This window comes from Coregonus clupeaformis, chromosome 10 (genome assembly GCF_020615455.1).
Source record: "Coregonus clupeaformis isolate EN_2021a chromosome 10, ASM2061545v1, whole genome shotgun sequence".
NCBI lineage: Eukaryota > Metazoa > Chordata > Actinopteri > Salmoniformes > Salmonidae > Coregonus > Coregonus clupeaformis.
In genome coordinates this window covers 28248839-28273705 of record NC_059201.1, presented here as the reverse complement: position 1 = coordinate 28273705, position 24867 = coordinate 28248839, and the positions used below count along the sequence as shown (strand labels likewise).

Here is a 24867-nt window from a genome sequence, read left to right as displayed (position 1 = left end):
GAGGCCTTAAGGCCATTTTGTGGATTAGAAAGTGATGTGAGCTATCAGTGGAGTGCTCCTGTTCTATATAGTAGGCCTAGAATATACACTGAGTATACCAAACATTAGGAACGCCTTCCTCATATTGAATTGCACTCGGGGCATGGACTCTACAAGGTGTCAAGTGTTTCACAGGGATGCTGGCCCATGTTGACCCCAATGCTTCCCACAGTTGTGTCAAGTTGGCTGGATGTCCTTTGGGTGGTGGACCATTCTTGATACACACGGGAAACTGTGGAGGGTGAAAAACCCAGCAGCGTTGCAGTTCTTGACACAAACCGGTGCCCCTGGCACTTACTACCATACTCCGTTTAAAGTTTGCTGAACCACTGCCATTTTGTGCCACTTGAAAGTAAGAGCTGAGGGTGCTTCTGAGTCTGCTTAAAGCCATATGCCAGTTCTGAGGTAGGAGTAGTGTGCTTGCTGCCCTGACTCTGTCCTTTCACGCCACTCCTTGGTGGTGCATCTATGACACTGCCCAATTTAATGCAGCTGCTGCCACAGCACTGTCCTCTGCTCTCTGCCTTTGTATGGGGACAGACAGACCGACAGACTAACTCTGGGTGCGTTACAGAGAGGAGCCGTATGGACCGCTGCAACACATGCTTCACTCAGCACATTTGGGTGCTTTAGGCATTTTGTTGGTTAATTATATTCATTTTTGAATGTCAGTTTCTTTTAATGACTTTGGTAACTTACAGTATGCGTTGTTGCATTTTTCCCCCGGTAGTGGCACAACTTAGAGCATAGGGCCGAGGCCCATATCATATTCATTCACTTTTAGGCTTTATATTCAGGTTGTTTGATTGGCTGTTTGATGATCGAGGATAAAATGTTGATATTCTAGTAGTCAAAAGATTGTCAAAAAACAGTCTGAAAGAAGAAGTTATAGCCTATATATTGGGGTCGGCTATGAGCTTAAAGTAAAAAAGGGTAATCTTTGTATCTTGAAGTGCTTTGCTCTGACATTTTGTGATCACTGGCTGAATGTCAATATTTTAGCTGTAAGCCTGCTGAAAGCAAAAATCTCCCTCACAGAATATCGTGGTGCTTCAGTAGTCTTTACTTTTATTGGTACTTTTTTCTCTCGCTTGAACTTGGTGGCGAGATCTTTTGCTGTACAATTTCTGCTCATACTTTGGTGTGAAGACCAATGTTGATGGTCAGACAGGGACAGTGTTTGATAAAGGAATTATTTTGTTACGGTATTTGTCCACAAGAGATTAGCCTAAACCTAATTGATCCAAAACCTCCAGCATAAAAAAAAAAAACTAGAAACCCTATTGGCTATGTTAATGGAGACCTGTGAAGTGTCTAGTCACTGCCTGGCTATAGCCTATTGAGTAAAAGACTGAGGAGAGAGCACTAAATGTGTTCACTGATGCATATCCTCTGAGGTTAAGTTTCTCCCGCTCTAATTTCCAGTGACAGAGTTATGGCCTTTCATGTTTTATGGCTCCACCGCTCAGGAACATTGTCTTTTTTTCATTTTCACAATGAATGAGACCTTGGTCGTGTCCGAATACCCATACTAGAGTACTACATACAGTGCATTTGGAAAGTATTCAGACCCCTTACCTTTTTCCACATTTTGTTGTGTTACAGCCTTATTCTAAAATTGATTAAATTAATTTTTTTACTCATCAATCTACACACAATACCCCATAATGACAAAGTGAAAACAGGTTTTTAGAAATCTCAGCCAATGTATTAAAAATAAAAAACAGAAAAACATTATTTACATAAGTATTCAGACCCTTTGCTATGAGACTCGAAATTGAGCTGCGGTGCATCCTGTTTCCATTGATCATCCTTGAGATGATTCTACAACTTGATTGGAGTCCACTCGTGGTAAATTCAATTGATTGAACATGATTTGGAAAAGGCACACATCTGTTTAAGGTCCCACAGTTAACAGTGCATATCAGAGCAAAAACCAAGCCATAAGGTCGAAGGAATTGTCCGTAGAGCTCCGAGACAGGATTGTGTCGAGGCACAGATCTGGGGAAGGGTACCCAAAAATATCTGCAGCATTGAAGGTCCTGAAGAACACAGTGGCCTCCATCATTCTTAAATGGAAGAAGTTTGGAACCACCAAGAGTCTTTCTAGAGCTGGCCGCCCGGCCAAACTGCGCAATCGGGGGAGAAGGGCCTTGGTCAGGGAGGTGACCGAGAACCCGATGATCACTCTGACAGAGGTCTAGAGTTCCTCTGTGGAGATGGGAGAACCTTCCAGAAGGACAACCATCTCTGCAGCACTCCAACAATCAGGCCTTTATGGTAGAGTGGCCAGACGGAAGCCACTCCTCAGTAAAAGGCACATGACAGCCCGCTTGGAGTTTGCCAAAAGGCACCTAAAGGACTCTGACCATGAGAAACAAGATTCTCTGGTCTGATGAAACCAAGATTGAACTCTTTGGCCTGAATGCCAAGCGTCACGCCTGGAGGAAACCTGGCACCATCCCTATGGTGAAGCATGGTGGTGGCAGCATCATGCTGTGGGGATGTTTTTTCAGAGGCATGGACTGGGAGACTAGTCAGGATCGAGGGAAAGATGAACGGAGCAAAGTACAGAGATCCTTGATGAAAACCTGCTCCAGAGGGACAACTACCCTAAGCACACAGCCAAGACAACACTGGAGTGGCTTCGGGACAAGTCTCTGAATGTCCTTGAGTGGCTCGGCCAGAGCCTGGACTTGATACTGATTTGAACATCTCTGGAGAGACCTGAAAATAGCTGTGCAGCGATGCTCCCCATCCAATCTGACAGAGCTTGAGAGGCTCTGCAGAGAAGAATGGGAGAAACTCCCCAAATACAGGCGTGCCATGCTTGTAGCGTCATACCCAAGAAGGCTCAAGTCTGTAATCACTGCCAAAGGTGCTTCAACAAAGTACTGAGTAAAGGGTCTGAATACTTATGTAAATGAGTTATTTCTGTTTTTTATACATTTGCAAAAATATAATAATCTGTTTTTGCTTCGTCATTATGGGGTATTGTGTGTAGATTGAGGAGGAAAAACTATTTAATCCATTTTAGAATAAGGCTTGTAACATAACGTGGAAAAATTCAAGGGGTCTGAATACTTTCCGAATGCACTGTACTTAAACTGCATACTATTTACTCATCTTACGTACCATTTAGTAAAAAGTATGCCACGGCCGCAACGCAGTAGTGGCTCCTGATTGGCTGAATAGGTTTGGCGGGGCCGAGTGCGGGTGGGTTTTTCCAAAATCAAGAAATGCATTGCATTAACCTGCTTGATAATAGCTAATTTCAAATTTGATTAATTTGTCTTAACTCTGAATAGAATAGGAATGGAGTTATAGGCCTACTCAGGCTGGTTATAGGCAGCCTATCACATTCCACCTATACCGTAGCCCATCTATCCTATTTAAAAAAGGACTGAAGACAAACAGATAATTTGGTTCCATTAAAACATATTTATTAGTGAAACCAAAATGCTGTTATATATGAAATCAAATAGCCTATTACACACAACAAAACTTTTCAAATATTCAAATCAAAAGGCTATTACACAGAAAACCATAAAAAGAACTCGGGCCTATCACTCTCAGCCCACCTCTTCCAATGCATTGTGGAAAAGTATGCCTTGAATTCTACTAGATGAAGAGCCGAAATTAGTATACTATTAAACATGACATTTTTGCATACTGAGAATGCGTCATGCGTGATTGCGTTGTTTCCCCCCTATTCGTTGATTTCGGGTGCGCATCCCCCATATCTAATTGATCAGCTGTTGTCAAAGCCTAAATGAGTATGACATCCGGGCATTTAAAGTATACTCAATTTTCTAAATGTCGCATATTATTAAACTTAAAAAAAAAATATGTATTAAACTTTCTCAAACCATCTCTCTCTCCACTCTCTCCTGTTTCTCTTTTCTCTCATCTGCCTCTCTCTCTCTCTCTCTCTATCCAACTATCTCTCTCTCTCTCCCATTTTCTCCCACTCTCTGCCTCAGTGGGTAGAGGCTAGATGTGAGTAGTGTGTGGATGTGTGCGTTCCATCTCTGTGAGTAGTGTGTGGATGTGTGCGTTCCTTCTCTGTGAGTAGTGTGTGGATGTGTGCGTTCCATCTCTGTGAGTAGTGTGTGGATGTGTGCGTTCCATCTCTGTGAGTAGTGTGTGGATGTGTGCGTTCCATCTCTGTGAGTAGTGTGTGGATGTGTGCGTTCCTTCTCTGTGAGTAGTGTGTGGATGTGTGCGTTCCTTCTCTGTGAGTAGTGTGTGGATGTGTGCGTTCCATCTCTGTGAGTAGTGTGTGTGTGTGTTTGGGCCCTAACTATGACCTTCCTTTGCCTGATAAGTAGGAGTATATAGGACTGTGTGTCAGTTTGTGTACATGTGTGCGCAGGCTGCTGGTATTTAATAGCGCCTGGTAGGTTGTCTCTAGAGCACTGATGAAGATAATTACTGTAGAGCGAGTGTCTCTGGGGAGGGCAGCCTCCTGCATGCAAATCCTCCACTTACTTCTCTCTCTCCCGGGGCAGGCCTGCAACACACTCACAACTCACTCCCCTACTACCACCACCCTACATGATTTAGCCTACACATAACTTAGCGCTGACTTAACAACTTTGACTTAGCAGTGACTTGACAATGACTTAGCTGTGACTTACAGCACTTTACTGCCAAAGTCAAACAGGAAATTAAATAGAATTAAAGAAAGGGAATCCTGCAAAAGCTCAAACACATGTGCCAGAGAATAGGAATGGCAAACATATAAATGCTCTCACGCTGTGTTGTCACCATACCAGTATTGCGATACTAGGACGTAAGGAAACAACATTTCTTGAGAAAAACAGTTCTAATGTTGGAAAAAACAGCCTTATGTTTTCACGCTGAGTCACTGTTATGATGAGTTCTCTGGTATCAAGGAATTCAGGATGCAAGAATATAATTAAACACTTTGATGGAGAGTTGATACAATGTATTTAATATACGGTACCGGATTCAACATAACAAGTTGCACGTGAATTGCCCCTTGCTATTTGAATGATAGACACAGAAAATCTCTCTAAAGGAATCTCTGCTTGCTTTGCAAGCTAATTCTATCCAACAGTTGCCAAACATTATTGGGTGTCAATCCCAGCTACAATAGTATCATCTTGCCCCCAGTCAGGATATTCCATCACGTACCCATTCTAAGATTAACACCAGTGTGGCTGGGTAAAGTGTGGCTTTAGTCCTTCCTTGGTATTACAGTGGTACAGTGGGGAAAAAAAGTATTTAGTCAGCCACCAATTGTGCAAGTTCTCCCACTTAAAAAGATGAGAGAGGCCTGTAATTTTCATCATAGGTACACGTCAACTATGACAGACAAAATGAGAAAAAAAAATCCAGAAAATCACATTGTAGGATTTTTAATGAATTTATTGGCATATGATGGTGGAAAATAAGTATTTGGTCAATAACAAAAGTTTCTCAATACTTTGTTATATACCCTTTGTTGGCAATGACACAGGTCAAACGTTTTCTGTAAGTCTTCACAAGGTTTTCACACACTGTTGCTGGTATTTTGGCCCATTCCTCCATGCAGATCTCCTCTAGAGCAGTGATGTTTTGGGGCTGTCGCTGGGCAACAGACTTTCAACTCCCCTCCAAAGATTTTCTATGGGGTTGAGATCTGGAGACTGGCTAGGCCACTCCAGGACCTTGAAATGCTTCTTACGAAGCCACTCCTTCGTTGCCCGGGCGGTGTGTTTGGGATCATTGTCATGCTGAAAGACCCAGCCACGTTTCATCTTCAATGCCCTTGCTGATGGAAGGAGGGTTTCACTCAAAATCTCACGATACATGGCCCCATTCATTCTTTCCTTTACACGGATCAGTTGTCCTGGTCCCTTTGCAGAAAAACAGCCCCAAAGCATGTTGTTTCCAACCCCATGCTTCACAGTAGGTATGGTGTTCTTTGGATGCACTCAGCATTCTTTGTCCTCCAAACATGATGAGTTGAGTTTTTACCAAAAAGTTATATTTTGGTGTCATCTGACCATATGACATTCTCCCAATCCTCTTCTGGATCATCCAAATGCACTTCAGACGGGCCTGGACATGTACTGGCTTAAGCAGGGGGACACGTCTCGCACTGCAGGATTTGAGTCCCTGGCGGCGTAGTGTGTTACTGATGGTTGGCTTTGTTACTTTGGTCCCAGCTCTCTGCAGGTCATTCACTAGGTCCCCCCGTGTGGTTCTGGGATTTTTGCTCACCGTTCTTGTGATCATTTTGACCTCACGGGGTGAGATCTTGCGTGGAGCCCCAGATCGAGGGAGATTATCAGTGGTCTTGTATGTCTTCCATTTCCTAATAATTGCTCCCACAGTTGATTTCTTCAAACCAAGCTGCTTACCTATTGCAGATTCAGTCTTCCCAGCCTGGTGCAGGTCTACAATTTTGTTTTTGGTGTCCTTTGACAGCTCTTTGGTCTTGGCCATTGTGAAGTTTGGAGTGTGACTGTTTGAGGTTGTGGACAGGTGTCTTTTATACTGATAACAAGTTCAAACAGGTGCCATTAATACAGGTAACGAGTGGAGGACAGAGGAGCCTCTTAAAGAAGAAGTTACAGGTCTGTGAGAGCCAGAAATCTTGCTTGTTTGTAGGTGACCAAATACTTATTTTCCACCATAATTTGCAAATAAATTCATTAAAAATCCTACAATGGGATTTTCTGGATTTTTTTTTCTCAATTTGTCTGTCATAGTTGACGTGTACCTATGATGAAAATTACAGGCCTCTCTCATCTTTTTAAGTGGGAGAACTTGCACAATTGGTGCTGACTAAATACTTTTTTTCCCCACTGTATGTTGGTCTCTCAGTCAGTGTACTGGGGATAAAGTGCTGTTGGTGTCCCACTCCTCTATTGTTTGTCACAAGGTAACTGTGAGTGCCTGGAGGGACACCGCCAGCCCCACTTTGCGTTCAGCAGCTGTTATTTTAGGATATTTTCTCCTTTTCTCCTCCCTTTTCTCCCTGTTTGGTGACAGAGAGGAGTCTGAAGTGTTTTCTGCTACCCCCTCCAACTGTTCACTAGGTACACTACATCTGCTTTATTTAAGGTGGTGTTTTTCAAGTTAGAAAATAACTTTTTTTCTCCTCAGCAGACTTTGTCAGAACTTGTCAGGTCAGATTAATATTGAGCTCCACTGGTTTTATTGTGCCATCCCATGCTAGCCTGTTAAAGATCTACTCAATGTGTGAAGAACTCTCAAGGCGATGTTAGCTCTGAAAAGCAGCCCATTCCATCCTAAAGAAGTCTCCTTTCTGTTGAGTCCTCAGAGACCCAACACCACTTCTCCTTTTACAATGTTATTATTTTTAAGAGGCAGGTATTATTAGGCCTCAACACAGTAGGCTCTTTCTGCTGACTTCATAACACTCAGCGTGTGCACTTGCTATAATATAACACACACACACACAGGGCTCTACAGTACGACCATTTTACTCACATATGCGCAACCTGGAATTTTCATGTGCTCCTACATTTCTTTGTGTGCACATTTTTTGTGTGCTCCGTGTAGCAAAGGTCAGCGCAGAGCCCTGACACACACACACACACACACACACACACACACACACACACACACACACACACACACACACACCAGGGTTTCCGTTATCCTGTGTTTTTTGTTTTTATAGAAAAATACGATAAATAAAATGGGCACCGGCCAAGAAGAAGAAAAATCCCATAGCGAAATAATGCTTTTTAGCCTATTCATTGATGTAAATACATTTGACCGGTCATGCTTATCGGTCTATAGGTTAATTTGCATCATTTTGTGGAATTAAATTGGCCCGTGTGTATATTGGTTATGTATCTTATTTATCACACACATACAGCATACAGATACATAGCCATTGAGCGGTAAATCTGTCAGACAGCGTGAGAGCTGCTGCTACAGCATCTCAAACAGCAGATGCATACAGTACATAGGCAATGGAAGGCAGGCTTCATCAGCGCACCACACACCACTTTGCAATGAGCTGGAGGCAGTATGCATTTTGAAAACAGACTTAACTGTTGGAAACCTGAATGTTTTACTACATATTATGAGGCATGTCTTACCTTGCTTCAAAGTAGCCTAGCCAAAATCAGACCTTATCCGTGGAAGCAGTTATTTTGTTTAAATTTGCTTTCATTGTCCAGTAGCCAAAGCCACAATCCTAGTCATATTAACAACCCATGCTAGTTGTTGCATATTAGATCTCCCCTCTTTCTACGTTTCTAACGGATATTTTCATCTCCGTCACATAAAACCACTGGCTTTTGACAAGTGTTTTCACGCTAATTGCGTTATGGAACGAACATTCGCTCGTAGCTTACTGCCTTGTGCGCATTGCTGCGCTAATAATGTGAATAAATACGTTTATCAACATTTTGAGCTAAATGTTCTGATCTGTTGTATGAGCCTCGTTGCTTTTTAACGTTTTGGGATGTAGCCTAGGCCTACTGGTTGGATGAATTTGGGATCTATCGTCCCATAACTGTCCCAGAGTCAGTTTGGAATAGGCTATTTCTTTCTCGACAAGCTGACCAATAGAATAGGTAAACTTTTCTACTATGGGCGATAGTAGATTGACATAGGCTAGTGATTTTGCTGTTCGTTATTTGTCTTGTTGGCTGTGGAAAACTAAATGTGGGCATTGGAATTCGGTAGGAAGGACCACACATTGTTGCATCCTCGACTTGCATGTTCTGTTAAAATGAATTACCATAATCTAAATGTGATTTTTGCCATTCTTAGCACTATGGGTGGACGCCCTAATAAGGTTACGCACCCAATGCATATGGGTTCGGTACATTTCTCAAATGTCCAGTAAATTAAAATGGTGCCGGTCAACACTTTCCTAATGTAAACCCTGACGTGCGCGCACACACACACTCTCACACACACACACTCACACACACACACACAGCTAGTGTTCAGACTACAAGGTGACTGTTAGAGGAGGGAAGTGTAGGGAGTCCCAGAGATAACCTCACACTAGTCCAATAAGGAAAGGACAGGAAACTTGTTTCTGCTTGCCTCGTGGAGCTTTGGGACATGTTCCGCTAAAGTGAACTGGACATGAGAGAGAGAGAAGGCACGTGGCACCTTTAAACAAGAACATGGGCCAGACATTCACAACACACAACTCACCCACTCACTCTAACACACAACACTGTGCCCCCACTCACTTTATAACATGCAACATCTAGCACTACTAGATGAGGAATCATCCATCAGACTGAATACTGGTTGTTGCTGTGTTTCTAAAAATACCCCAGAGAAGACTCATGAGAGGGTCTGCTCTGCTCTGTCTGTGGCTTTCAATAACTTAAGTGTGGGTGAATGCACTGCCCAAATTAGGGCAACAGAAGGGTTTTGAATGGAGGCCGTGTAAGCGAAAATAAATTCATATTAAATGCTTTTGTGAGGCTGTATAAAAATCTGATGCCCTGCCATTGATCTGTTATACTCCAGTGAGACAGACTGTCTGGCCGTCATGATTGTAGGATGGGGCATAGTGCCACTGCCATGGGAACTGATGTGTGGTCTTGTTTCACACTAGAACGTCTGACACCCCCTTCAAAGAAATAAAACATAGGCATACATGTGAAACTTCCAGGCAGAGCCACAGGAAATGACCCACATATGCCCCTCATTATTCAGTGATGTGAGGGAGACCAATCAGCATAATGCTGTACCTTCTATGGAAGCTTGGCTTTTCTGCCCTAATGAAGTCTCCAGTGCTCCTTACCTGGAAGGTGGTAGCAGTGAACAATGCATGCTAATACTATACTACGCCGTCGCAGAAAGGTAAGGTTACTCTTAACATGATTCATGCTTTAGCCATGAATCATGCCGTTGACCAGAGAGGGCTACGGATGATGTACCTTCTATGAATGCACCTATATGCTACCCTTTTCTTCATAAACGACTTTGAAATCAAAACTAATTGAATGGATAACTAGAAAGGTAGATTTTAACATATTGATTTCAATAAGCCTTACTGTAGGCTAAGTTATTGATGTTCCCTCTACCATGTAGACTATAGCCTACTCTAGATGAGTATAGACAGAGTGGGTTTGGGCTTGTTTCCTTGCTCACTTTTTGGAGGTTAAGCAGGGTCAGAGTTCCTCCCCTCAGCGACGTGGCCTAGTGCTCTCAGCCCGTATCCCCATTTTCTCTTTTCTCATGAATGATGGAGAGCTCCCAGGCAGCTCTGTTTTGAGAGCTTGGCATTGTCAGACCACTTTCACCACTAAGTCAGATGGCAGAAGCCCCTCCCCTCCCACCCCTCATCTGCATCAGCCTTCAGCCAACCCTTCCTTGTCAGGATACCTTTTTTAATGGCTGTCTGAAATATGGCTTGTTTGATCAGCCCCCCAGACTTTGTTGCACTTGAGTAGGCCTTCATTATTCATCATCAGGTCTTGTAGTGGATCAGGACAGGATTACACCTTCTGGTCCACACACAAGCGCTTAAGCAGGGACAGAATAAGTTATTAATAAATTATTTATAATTTGCACAAATAACCTTGAGTCTTGGAGATGATGCACAGTATGGTTTGCTGTTTTTCCAGAGGCAGAATATCTGTCATGTAACTCCTGCAATGCAGAAGTTGCCTATAGGCTAGGCTATGCTTGAGTCCTCCTATCAGCAGAGGAATGTAACCACAATTACCCGCTCCATGACCAAGATACTTGACTCTACACAGTCGTGTCTTTTAATGTCACAATTAAGAATTGCAGCAGCCTATAACATTGTTAAGGAAAACAGACTGACTGCACTGTGAATGCACACACTCAGGGTAATGGGCCGACCTGACAACACTAAGGGAGTCTAACCTTAACACAAGTGTCTCACATTAAAACCCAATGTCTTTTTAATAGTGCCAACAGCTGGAGCTGACAGCCTTGCTGCATTTGCTGACTGAGAAAACAGTTTTAATACAGCCTAGGCATGTCTGCCTGTCTCATTATGGGGGAAAGAGAGGGGGATGGAGAGGGGGAAAGGAAAAAGGGAGGTGGAGAGGGGGCAAGACTGAGAGATGGAAAGGGAATGAGTGCACTCTGGAGAACTGAATGTGAGTAAGACTTAATCAGAAACACCTGCACTTCAGGTATGGCTATTCCTCTAACCGAGAGTCAGTCAAACCTTGATAAACATCTGGGCTGTATTGATCATTCCTGAACATAACTAGATGGTCAAACAGCGGCTTGTGCAGTGTAAAGCCATCTTTGCGCATGTAGGCTTAATTTAAAACTTGTCGTAGAGGAATGACATTTTCAGGCTGGCACCAAGGATACCAACATGCCTGTCAATCTCACCTGGCTCAAAGTTGAGGAGAGGTTGACTGCATCACTATTGGTCTTTGTGCAAGGTGTTGATGTGTTGAAGGTACCGAACTGTCTGTTCAAGCAGTTGGCACACAGTTCGGACGGCCACTCATCGGTACAAGACATGCACAGTCCCGAGGTCCAGAACAGAGGCTGGGAAACGCACAGTATTAAGTAGAGCCATGACTACATGGAACTCTCTGCCACCCCAGGTAAGCTAGTAATAAAACTAGATAAAAAAAGAGAACTACACCATACGTCACAACGGGGACTGTGAAGAAACACAAAGACATTTGTATGTTTTTTTGTATTGTATTATGTAGTGATATGTGATACGTGGTTGTCTCGCCTGGCTGTCTTGAGATGGATTCACTGGCTGTGGGTTGCTCTGGATGCTAAATGACTAGATTTGTAATGTAAATGTAGTGCTATGCACAATATGATGTATTTTATTTGTTGTGTTTTGATTCCTGTTTGGACCGCAGGAAGAGAAGCAACTGCCTCAGCGGCAGCTAATTGGGGATCCTAATAAATACTACTACGAATCACAGAAAACCTGTTTAGTGTTTGTCCCTAGTAGTACTCCCTTTCAGGGGCATAGAAAACCAAGTTGTATTGTCATTATATTCAAGTCGTCATCAACAGCTGCGTTACCTGATTTTGGATTCCTAGTGTTTAGCTAGTTACTTCTTCAGTGAAATACTTGGTTACTTTATTAGAAAATGTCAACCATTCTCTCTCTGTCTCTCTCGCTCTGTCTGCAGTGTGCACGGCTGAGTTCCAGGCGATGGCTGAACCTGCAGGAGTACCAGAGCAAGAAGCTGATGCAGGAGAGCGGGGTGACAGTCCAGCGCTTCTACGTGGCTGACAATGCCCCCGACGCCCTGCAGGCCGCCAAGAGACTCAGTGAGTGGCCATCACACTAACACTGCAGAGTACTGACACTGCCATTCACACTAGAACTATATGTACAATATACTCTTGGCCTGCATAAGGCCAAGGTTAAAGGAGTGGCATTTATTTTGTATATCAAACAAAACCTGTGTAGATTGTGGTGTTTCTGTACTGCAGTTTGTTTGAGAAGTGTCCTGACACTGTGACTCTGTTACAGCTCTCTTTACATAGCAATCCCCCGCCAGCCCTCTTCCAGACGTGCAAATTGCTGTGGTTCAACCTATCTGAAGTGTTATCGAGTTTAATTGTGTTTGTGTGAGGTGTGTTTGGGAGCGGGGCCCACGGTGATCATGCAGGCTTGATTCTCATCACCCCACTCAACCATGTTAAATTTTTTCCCCCACTTTCTCTTTTCAGTTTCTCTTTCACTCTATCTCTCGGTCTGTTTTTTATCTCTCTCTCTCTCTCTCTCACACACACACACACACACACACACACACACACACACGATTTATAATTCATTGTCCTTGACAGCCCATCTCTAGCACATTGTTGTTGCCTAGTGAGATGTTGGGCGCAAAGGGCCTGCCTGGGGTGTTCTCAGTGGCTTGGCGTTGATGCAGGCCAAGATAAACGGAGGAGGAGGTGTTATATCTCTCAGTGACAGCCCCAGTCATGCTCTCGCAGCGCTGAGAGAGGGGGCCAGCCGGTTGGACAGGGCCCAGATACTGAGCCCTCGGCAGACCTCCTACTCTAGCCAGACCCTTTGGCTGCTGTAATCTCTGGTTATCTCTACCAACACAATGGGCTGTCCTGCTGTCTTATAGTGGCTCTATAGCTCTCTCTCTCTCTCTGTGTGGGCCTGTGAGGCCTCAGTGGATTTGTGTCCAACTGCTCTTGGCTCAGTTTAAAAGTGAGTGAGTGGCTACTGATGCCTCATTAGTGCATATACACAGTTTGTGCACTATGTTGTGTGTGTTACACTCCCTGGCCAACTCGGGTCATGTGAGTGGACGTGTGTAAGAGAGAAGCTTTCTCTTTAATGTGCTTATTTTAGTTGGAATATGTACTGAGCTGCCCTGCTCCCTGTAGACAGAGAGCAAGTCTGTGTGAGTCTCTAGCCCCAGACTCAGAGCCCAGTATCAGGGTCCCTCTGGAGAGGACCAGGGGTTCAGCAGCACCATGGGGAGTGGAGGTGACCAAGCACTGTGAGCCCTGACGCACACGCATACTCTCACTCCCCAACACCCTCCCCTCTGTCGGGCTTACTTACCCATGAAGCAGTGGACCTGACGGCTCATTTGGAGCTGGGCTATCTGGAGGTCCACTCATGTACAACCGAGTAGAGAGACTCTCTTTAAAGTGGATGATGATTGATTGTGGCATTTACCATTTAGGATAAATAACTTAGGTGGTTTTCATCTTGGATCTGAATCAGCAACTGCTTTTAAAAGATTAAAGCAGCGGTTATGGATTTCTGATGTGTCATAACGATTGCCATATCCATGTTTTGGAGCGAGGGGACTGAACAGGGAGTAACACAGATGGGCAAACCATAACTAGCCTATTGCTCACGTAAAGTAGACACATTTATTGGCCCCCTCACTGGGACTGCTGAGTACTGGATGACTAAAGCACCTCTGTGTTCCAGAGGGTCACTGTGTGACTGACTGACACAATGACTCCTGCCCGCTCAGAGCAAATGACCCAGCAGCACCTGTCCCAAACACAGCCCTGGGGGGCTGTAGATTTTAAAAGCCCTCTGCACTGGTCAGTAATCTAACTGTCACAGAAAGGCAGCTCTAACGTGGCCCTCATCAGTCACATTGTGCATGCGCGCCAGGGTTTCTGTTAGCTGGTAATAGCTGGCTTTTGCCCCCAAAAAATAAATGAAAAGATGATAAATAAAATTGGTGCCGGCCAATTGTCCCCCCCAAAAATAATAATAATCCCATTGCGAAATAATGCATTTTAGCCTATTAATTGATTTGAAATACCAGTCGATGTAGCGTGAGAACTGCTGATACAGCTCAAACCGCTGTTTGTTGCTGCTGAAGTGTTTTAATAAGCCCAATCATTGCGCAATAATTCTAAAGGCAATCTCGTGAAGAAAAAAAACAATGGCCACGATTAAAAAGATACAATTTTATGAACATTTTTCTACGTACTATGAGGCATGTCTAACCTTGCTTGAAAGTATCCTAGCCAAAATCCAATCAAACGTGCAGGCAATTATTTTATAAAGACTTCAATATGGCATTGAAACCAGTAGGCTTTTTCTCTCGTTCTATTGGTTTTCAAATCAGCTTGCTTTCATTGTCCAGTAGCCAAAGGCACAATCCTAGTCATATTAGCATCCCATGCTAGTTGTTGCATATTTAGACCTCCCCTCTTTCTAAACCGCTCACAATAGTGTTTTCCCGCTAATTGCATTATGGAAGTTACATTCACACACAGCCTACTGCCTTGTGTGCATTGCTGTGCTTATAATGTGAAGAAATAATAGTTTATCAACATTTTATGCTAAACGTTCTGATCTGTTGCATTGCTTTTGAACGTTTTTGGGATGTAGCCTAGGCATACTGGTTGTATGAATTTGGGATCTGTCAATTTGGGATCTGGGGGGCTGTCATCCCATAACTGTCCCAGAGTCTGTTTGGAATAGGCTATTTCTTTCTCTCACAGAACGACAAGCTGACCAATAGAATAGGTAAACTTTTCTACTATGGGGGATAGTAGATTGACATAGGCTAGTGATTTTGCTGGTCGTTACTCGTCTTGTTGGCTGAGGAAAAATACATGTGGACAGTTATTCTAACATAGGCGGCGCGTGGGTTTCAAGTTTGGGGAAGCTAATTTTCACCATAAAAATGCACCTTTTGTAATAAAGCATAGTCTGCTATTCCTAATGTGATGATTTAGATTGGATAGTCATTTAGGCTAATAATATAACTCGATCAGTGTTCGCAAAAAAGACTTGGGCTATATCAGAGCCTACTTTTCTTCTCTTTCTTTGCACAGGAAAATGTTGGATTGCATGAAATGCCTTTTTATAAACACATTTCATGCAATTCTACTACACTTTATATGACTAGAGACGTTAGCAGACAATTTTTTTTTTATACGACATGGTAGCCTAATGTACTGACAAACAGATTCATACAAATTACATTGTCTAATCCATATATTAAGCCTATGAAAAGTGGAGACACAAATACAAAATGAATGTCCAAAAACAAACAAAAGTGCCACTAACCTAATGATAAAGACAGTGAATATACACACTCAACGGGGATATGGCCAATGTTCTCCGCTGGTGCCAATAAGATACTTTTTGTTAAGTTGAGAATTTTGATAACTAGAAGACAGGTTGGTTTCTTTTAATTTTCTTCTCATTACAGCAATAGCCATTTGTTTTCCAGGTTTTCCACGATTGTACTTTTTGATATTGCGATATGCCTGGCTGGGTCGCTCTGCTTTTCACTGACAGTTGCAACTCAACAATCATCTTTTTTTTAAAAGAAGCTAATGATCCTCTGTGGCCAAATCATTCTTTCTGCTGTAGTAGCCTATTTTGAATGATTTTATTTATTTATGTATAGGAAGGAGTAAGCTAATTAGGCTATATAATTTTGGCAATTTTAATTCAATTTACTTTAGGGAAAGCTTTCCTAATGGAAACCCTGGTGTGTGTGTGGGTGGGTGTGTGCGTCACTGTGATTACACTGCCTAGGCCTTGCCACCATGCCTATCAACCACATCCCAACAATAAAACGTTAGCATTAGAGTATGCAGCAGTCATGCGCTGATTGGGAAATGGAGTGAACTTTGCTAGCTTACGCTGCGTGTCTCAATAAAAATGAAAAATGTATGCACTCACGAACTGTAAGTCGCTCTGGATAAGAGCATCTGCTAAATGACTAAAATGTAAATCAACCCAGAGGGGGTTTTGACACATCTAGCAATGCAGTGCCCCACAGTGTGCTGATGAAATGTCTCTCCTTTGAAAACCTATAAGATGTTTGTGAATTTGAGAAGGGGCTGTCTTATTTTTGGGCATTTCTCCTCTGCAGAGAAGAATAGTCTGAACACCTTATCAACAATCATATTCAGTGTCAGTCAATGGAAGGCAGAGCTGCTTTCCCCTCAACAGGGATGTTATCAAACACATTAGATATGGATTCAGCTTTTGAATATAGCCAGTCTGGCATTTAACCATTTTGAGATATGATAGCAGCTCATGTAATGAATAAAGATTATTTTTATTTTGATCGTTGCCCAAGCCCCTCCAGCCATCTAAACACAAAGACAGACAAAAGCACCCCCTGCACACACACACACACTCACACACACCTGTCCCAAGCAGCCAATGAGCGTGTGATTATTTGAGCCACTTTGTATATCACAACCCTGTTGACGGATGCATCTGCTGAGTAAATCTTGATGGATTTTCACTCCTAAATTCACTATTATACTTTTTTTTTTTTTTTCTCCTGCTTCTCCGGGAGCCTTCACACCTGCCAGGCTTTCTGTCTGAGCAGTGATCGACAGACCAGAGATTGAAAAACATTTGCTCTGATTCTGTCTTCTCCACATGTTGAGCTTGTTTGATGAATGAAAGCAACATGCATTTTTTTACATGCACGCACACACAGATGGTCACATTCTTTCTCTCACCACAAATCACATGTTTTGCTCCAGTTTCCATTCCATTCAATGTGCAGTATAAGGTTTATTTTCACATTTAAAAGGGTACCTCCATACATACAGTATATTGGCCCACACAACATACTGTGTCTTGAATCCAAAATGATTTAACCCAATTCCTTAATAGGTGTATGATTAATGTGACATACAGGAATATTTACCGGTATACACTACATTAGGAACGTCTATTATGCTAGAGCTCTTATAATGCTGTCTCCATAGGCCCAGGTTAAAGACGGCTTGTGGGATCCTATAGGCTTTGTGTGTTTCCTTACTAATGGCTGTATGTTAGCTCAGCAACATACAGCCATCTGTCATATCAGCACTGTTGTCATATTCAACACTTTCAGTACATCCTGCCAAATAAAGTCGAGCACTCCAGGTGTTCTGTCTCTCTTTCTCTCCTGTTCCCTTTTCTCCCCCTCTCTCATTCGGTTTCTGTCACTTTTCCTCATTGGTTTCAGCTGTCTTCTCACTCTTTTTTTTTCTCTCTCTTTCTCCACTTCTACTATTTTCTCCTTGCTTCTTGGGTCATGTTTAAAGTTATTCAGAATAGACAGACCGGTAGAATAACAATTAGCAGAGGCAGGAATGATTTAATTCATTTCTCACAGATATGAATATTCAGTGTAAACAGTGCAGCTTTATTCATGAGTCAAATCTCATGTGCTTATTAGAGGGATTGTTGGTTTGACATGTCAGCGCACAGCATAATATTGAGATGGCCTGACATTAGGCTAACCCTTTGATGCAGGTATGAGTGTAGACTTCAACACTCATTCCTGCTTTGCTCCTCGCAATGGCCGCCACTGCCCACCAGTCCACCCATTATCAAGTATGAGTAACTGCATACGTGGAGTGTGTCTGAAAGTGGGTGTTGCGAAATAAGTGGGAGGATCAACATAAGTGGGTGTATGGAAACATAAGTGAATTGGGCAGATTGGTTGCCACTCAAGACTGTTTTGCGTGGCTGCTTGCCACTTCCTTGTAGCATTTTAGCTAAGCTGGTTAGGCAGGTTAGGATAATTAATGTGGGAAGTTAGGAGAATTAACGTGGCAGGTTAGGAGAATTAACGTGATGGGTAAGGATAATGAGGTTGAGGTTAGGGAAACGGTTAGGCTTAGCTAAAATGTAACATGCATCCATGCTAAACGGTCGAATGGCAAACAATCTGCCCAATTTAACTGTTAGGTTTCCATACACCCACTTATGTTGATCCTCCCACTTATTTCGTAATGCCCACTTTCAGACACACTCCATACATGCAGTTATCCATGACTCCCCACTATGCCTTCATTGGCTTGAATGGGGACGCCTGTTTTATTCATTCTACTTCTATGGCAGCACATGCAAGGTTTCTTTCACAATTCTATATATTTTTTTATGGGGATGCTTTTCAGCGGCAGGGACTGGGAGACTGGTAAGGATAGAGGGAACAATGAAAAGAGCAAAATACAGGCAAATCCTTGATGAGAACCTGCTTCAGAGTGCAAACGACCTTAGACTGGGGCGAAGATTTACATTCCAAAAGGACAATGACCCCAAGCATACAGCCAAAGCAACGCTGGAATGGCTTCAGAACAAGAATGTGAAAGTCCTTGAGTGGCCCAGCCAAAGCCCACACTTGAATCCCAAAGAAAATCTATGGAAAGACTTAAAGATTGCTGTTCACCACCACTCCCCATCTAACTTAACAGAGCTTGAGAAAATCTGCAAGGAAGAATGGGAGAAAATCCCCAAATCCAGATGTGCAAAGCTGATACAGACATACGCAAGACGACTCAAAGCTGTATATTCGCCGCCAAAGGTGCTTTTACAATGTGAATACTTATGTAAATGAGATATTTATTTATTTCATTTTCAATACATTTCTAAAAACATGTTTTCACTTTGTCATTATGGGTTATTGTGTGTAGATGGGTGAGTGAAAAAATAAATGTAATCCACATTGAATTCTGTAACACAACACAATGTGGAATAAGTCAATTAGAATGAATACTTTCTGAAGGCACTTTCTTTTTGTTGCGGTTATTAAGGTGACCGCGGTCATTTGGCTGGCCAAATGCCATCATCCAAACTTCCATGACCATCACAACCCTAGTCAGAGCCTAACCTAACATAGCAGGCGGAGTTCCCACTTCCGTTTTTCAGGGGAAATAGAAGTTAGGTTGAAGATACTGTATCCCTGAAAACCAGTTAGTGTTTTCTGGCAACTCCCCCATCAATCTACACACAATACCCCAAAATGACAAAGAAACAACAGGTTTTTAGAAATGTTTGCTAAAAATGTAAAATAAAACAAATATTTCACCTTTACATAAGTATTCAGACCCTTTACTCAGTACTTTGTTGAAGCACCTTTGGCAGCGATTACAGCCTCAAGTATTCTTCGGTATGACGCTACAAGCTTGGCACACCTGTATTTGGGGAGTTTCTCCCATTTTTCTCTGCAGATCCTCTCAAGCTCTGTCAGGTTGGATGGGGAGTGTCGCTGCACAGCTATTTTCAGGTCTCTCCAGAGATGTTAGATCGGGTTCAAGTCCGGGCTCTGGCTGGGCCACTCAAGGACATTCAGAGACTTGTTTCGAAGCCACTACTGCGTTGTCTTGGCTGTGTGCTTAGGGTCGTTGTCCTGTTGGAAGGTGAACCTTCGCCCCAGTCTGAGGTCCTGAGCACTCTGGAGCTTGTTTTCATCAAGGATCTCTGTACTTTGCTCTGCTCACCTTTCCCTCGATCCTGGCTAGTCTCCCAGTCCCTGCCGCTGAAAAACATCCCCACAGCATGATGCTGCCAACGTAGGGATGGTGCCAGGTTTCCTCCAGACATGACGCTTGGCATTTAGGACAAAGAATTCAATCTTGGTTTTATCAGACCAGAGAATCTTGTTTCTCATGATCTGAGAGTCCTTTAGGTGCCTTTTGGCAAACTCCAAGTGAGCTGTCATGTGCATTTACTGAGGAGTGGCTTCCGTCTGGCCACTCTACCATAAAGGCCTGATTGTTGGAGTGCTGCAGAGATGGTTGTCCTTCTGGAAGGTTCTCCCATCTCCACAGAGGAACTCTGGAGCTCTGTCAGTGACCATCAGGTTCTTGGTCAGCTCCCTGACCAAGGCCCTTCTCCCCCGATTGCTAGCAAAGGGTCTGAATACTTATGTAAATAAGGTATTTATATTTTTTATTAATGCAAAATAAAAAAAATAAAGGTTTTTGCTTTGTCATTATGTGTAGATTAAGGCTTTTTTAAATTTAATCAATTTAAGAATAAGGCTCCACAAAATGTGGAGAAGGGGTCTGAATACTTTCCGAATGCACTGTATGTCTTTTAAAGGAGTAGAATGCATACTTTTTTGACCGCCTGCTATTACACCACTCTGTGTAAAACTTAGTGGCATAAAATACAAAGCCCCCCACTGAGTAGTTTTACTGTAACCAGTGCATTCCATGATGTAAGTGGTCCAAGACTAATGGACCACTGTGATAAAGAGGTGGTCTGTCTGATACTGTGTTTGACCACGACAGCCTTGCTGAATCCAGTGCTGATGGTCCAGTACTATAAAAGAGGCTCCTGGTGTCCTCCTGGGCCTCCCATGTCTCTTGCTGGTTGGCTGGCAGCAGGGCAGCGTTTACACCTCTGAATGGCGCTGGCGTCTGAGATCATCTGGAGCGTAGCATATGCTTCTCTCCTGAGCCACCATTCCGCCGAGCTTGTACCATATGTCAACCCCTCCTTCCTCAGCCATGCGTGACGTGTACTCACGTTCTTTCCTGTCTCTACCTCCCCGTTATTCAGTGTTAAACATAACTGTGCAAACAACTGCTGTGTTTTTTTCGCTTCTATTTATTTCCACAAGGGCCTTTGTTTGATATCATATCTCCCTGGTGGGAATGGAGGAGTGTCTTTTTGAAAGTGTGTCGCTGGCATGTAGGCCTAGATGTTGTATGTCAGCTGGTCTCACTTGTTCTGTCTGTGGAGAGATGAAAGACCTGAGGACAGGATGAGGGTTTGTTTTCTTCTCGTGTTTCCAACTTCATTTTGTACTCAACATAGCATTAACATGGCCACCAAACTGTTTTGTGTTGAGTTGTGCAAATGCGCGCCGTGAGAATATATCGGTATGTTGTTTATACCAAGCGTGTGTGCAATGTTCCTGTGTTTGTATAGCACCCACTGTCTTTCATTAAAGTGCAACTGCAGCCAGCTACAATAAGCAAACCTGCTCAGGCCTCTGAATCACTAATAGAATGTGTGAGTGAGCACTGTGAGGGAAGGCCAAACAAAAAGCTATCGCTGTTGGTACGGAAATCTGTGAGTTTATGGATCATAAAGGGTTGTAATCGTATCTCTGATTTGTGTTTCTGCGGTAAAACAATCAGAATGCCTCTCAAATAATTTTGTAAATACATTCTGAGGAATATGAGCTGTGTTTCAGGGACCTCACAAATCAAAATGTAATTTTGGACTCGGGACAGCTGGGCTGTATTGATATTGCGGGAGGCACATTACCGTTACTCACGCTTTAGGCCCTGCTGCGTCGCCTCGCCAACGCGCCCAAAACTTGTTCAGGCTGAAGGTATGGCGCCATTATTTTGGTAATGTTGCCTCTAAATTGCATGTTTTATTAGGGCTATTCCATGCTCCATTCAGCAGTAAATTTGTTAGAAGAAATACAATGTTTTTTTTTTCTTCTGTCTCAGTTGTGCATTCGTTCCAGTTTTCAAAATTCCTGTGTCTGGATTGCTTCATACTGTGGGGCCCATTCTCATTCCATTCTATTACACCACACTCCATTTGATAATGATGCTTTTTCCACCAATGAATGGAAATGACTTGGGACAAGGCCTGCATTCTAGCCATGCTAAAACAAACAGGAGTAGGACTAGATGTAGGACTACCTCAGCATACGTAGTTAAATAAATCCCATCAAGTTTAGAAGTAGCCTCGTTAATTGATTAACGTCATACAGTATGATGTCTTGAGCATCTAGTGAGCCGTCAGATTCAGTGCAACCCTCGTCTCGACTGAGTGAGGGACTTGGAGAAGACTGGAATCTGAGCACTTGGTGTGATAGAACTGTTTGATAAGGTGTAGCTTTTCTGACTCTTCTCTGAGGTAAATGGAATCACAGCCATGCTCAATACTGAAAAACCTCAGATATTGTGCTGTTCTGAGAGGCTTGGGGAGAGCTGGGGAGAGATGGAGAGAGATGGGGAGAAAAAGGGCGGGCAGGCAGCATTGAGGAGGATTTTGATTGACATGGACATGAATGTTGGCAGCTAGAAGACTACTCTTGAGGGCAGATAAAGACTGCGGCAGTGGTTTTGGGTCACAGGCAGCCAGCAAGCATCTAATACTCTGGCTGGCATAGACTCAATCAGGGTTTCCCTGCCCTAAGACGAGTGTGTATGTGGTGGTGGACACACACTGTTTCTGTAAATGAGAAAATAGAGTCAGCAAGTGGATTGCATGAGGAATTGTACTGCTATTATGTGCAATATGGATAACACTTTACTGTAGGTGTCCTTATGCATGCATTCATAACGTCTTTATAACAGCTATATAAAACATTACATTTGTCTTAAGCTGTCAAATTGTCATAACAGTTATGATATTATAAAACGAGTTATGTTATAGATGTGTTGTCATATGCTCTAATATCAACTGTTAATAAGGACTGCTATTACATAGTCTGCATGACAACTTATGTGATGTTAGTACATTCTACATAAGAGTCTACATACAAGATGTTATAACAGGGTATTATTTCATTTACCAACCACTGTCACATTATTACATTGAATGGAATGACACTTGAAACCCTACCTCTTTAAGGAATACCTGGAATAGTATAACAGTAATCCTTCTACCCCCCCCACCCCCCCTAAGTTGAATGCACCAATTTGTAAGTCGCTCTGGATAAGAGCGTCTGCTAAATTACTTAAATGTAAATATGTCCTTATAGTGTGCACATACACCTTCAGTAAAGTTACATTAATTTGAGGTGTTATAAAATAGTTATGAATGTGTTTATACCACAGAATGAGTTGAAAGTACTACAAAACTAAACCATTCATAAAATCTCCAGGAAACATGGGAAAAGGGGAGGACAGATGTATTTGATTATTTATTTAGGTGCCATGTGTCAAACTGCAAGCAGGCTGTCATGTGCCTTTTACTGAGGAGTGGCTTCCATCTGGCGTCTCTTCCATAAATACCTGATTGGTGGAGTGCTGCAGTGATGGTTGTCCTTCTGGAAGGTTCTCCCATCTCCACAGAGGAACTCTGGAGCTCTGTCAGAGTGACCATCGGGTTGTTGGTCACCTCCCTGACAAAGGCCCTTCTCTAGGAAGAGTCTTGGTGGTTCCAAACTTCTTCCGTTTAAGAATGATGGAGGCCACTGTGTTCTTGGGGACCTTCAATGCTGCAGAAATGTTTTGGTACCCTTCCCCAGATCTGTGACTTGACACAATCCTGTCTCTGAGCTCTACGGACAATTCCTTCGACCTCATGGCTTGGTTTTTGCTCTGACATGCACTGTCAACTGTGGGACCTTTATATAGACAGGAGTGTGCCTTTCCAAATCATGTCCAATCAATTGAATTTACCACAGGTGGACTCCAATCAAGTTGTAGAAACATCTCAAGGAAGATCAATGGAAACAGGATGCACCTGAGCTCAATTACGAGTCTCATAGCAAAGGGTCTGAGGTATTTCAGTTTTTTGCCAAAATGTCTAAAAACCTGCTTTCGCGTTGTCATTAAGGGTATTGTGTGTAGATTGATGAGGAACTCAATTAATTTAATCCATTTTAGAATAATGCTGTAACGTAACAATGTGGAAAAAGTGAAGTGGTCTGAATTTTTTCAGAATGCACTATATATCTCATTTAGCAGACACTTTTATCCAAAGCGACTTAGTCATGCGTGCATCTCTCTCTCTCTCTCTCTCCCACACACACACACACACACACACACACACACACACACACACACACACACACACACACACACACACTACACTTATTAATTGTGTCGGTCTGTGTAATGTGATGTTCTCTCAGAGAAACGACGTGGTCTAAGGCGATAGCCACAGATAATGATGATCCTCTGTCCGTCCTACAATGTAGCTCCTCTTCTCTGTGGAATCAAAGATGGGTATACTTTTATCCAAAGCGACTTAGTCATGCGTGCATCTCTCTCTCCGGCGCACACACACTAATGTCAATGTGCTGTGTTATTGCATCAAGTACACAAAGTTATCTGGGAGATTTTTGTTCACTAATGCAGTGATCGGAGACATTCACTTAATTTCAATAGGATAAGAATGGTGCCGGAGGGGATGGCTGCCGTTTTACGGGCTCCTGACCAATTGTGCTATGTTGTTATTTTTTGCACAGTTTTGTAACTTTTTTTGTTCATAATGTTTGCCATCATTTCCAATGACTGAAAAGAGCTTCTGGACATCAGAAAACCGATCACTCACCTCAATCTGGACGTGTCTTTAACAACAGCTGGTGCGCAATCTTTAATATTAATGAAGTCTCTAGGTATTGCTCGCCTGAGTTAGAGTACCTCATGATAAGCTGTAGACCACACTATCTACGAAGCAAGTTTTCATCTATACTCTTCGTAGCTGACTATTTACCACCACAAACCGATGCTGGCACTAAGACCGCACTCAACGATCTGTATACGGCCTTAAGCAAACAAGAAAATACTCATCCAGAGGCAGCGCTCCTACTGGCCGGGGATTTAATGGAGGAAAACTGAAATCCGTTTGCCCTAATATCTACCAGCATGTCACGTGCAACTAGGGGGGAAACAACTCTAGATCACCTTCATTCTATCCTCTTGATTCCTGCTTAAAAGCAAAAACTCATACAG

At 42.9% G+C, this 24867-nt stretch overlaps 1 protein-coding gene across 1 annotated transcript in view; it reads left to right on the top strand.

Annotated features, from left to right (window-relative positions):
- suclg2 (succinate-CoA ligase GDP-forming subunit beta) overlaps positions 1-24867 on the top strand; it is a 104443-nt gene that overhangs the window by 8954 nt on the left and 70622 nt on the right. The window contains exon 2 of the mRNA XM_045222946.1: positions 12150-12291. Coding sequence (XP_045078881.1) covers positions 12150-12291 — 142 coding nt within the window. The remainder of the gene's footprint in view (positions 1-12149; positions 12292-24867) is intronic.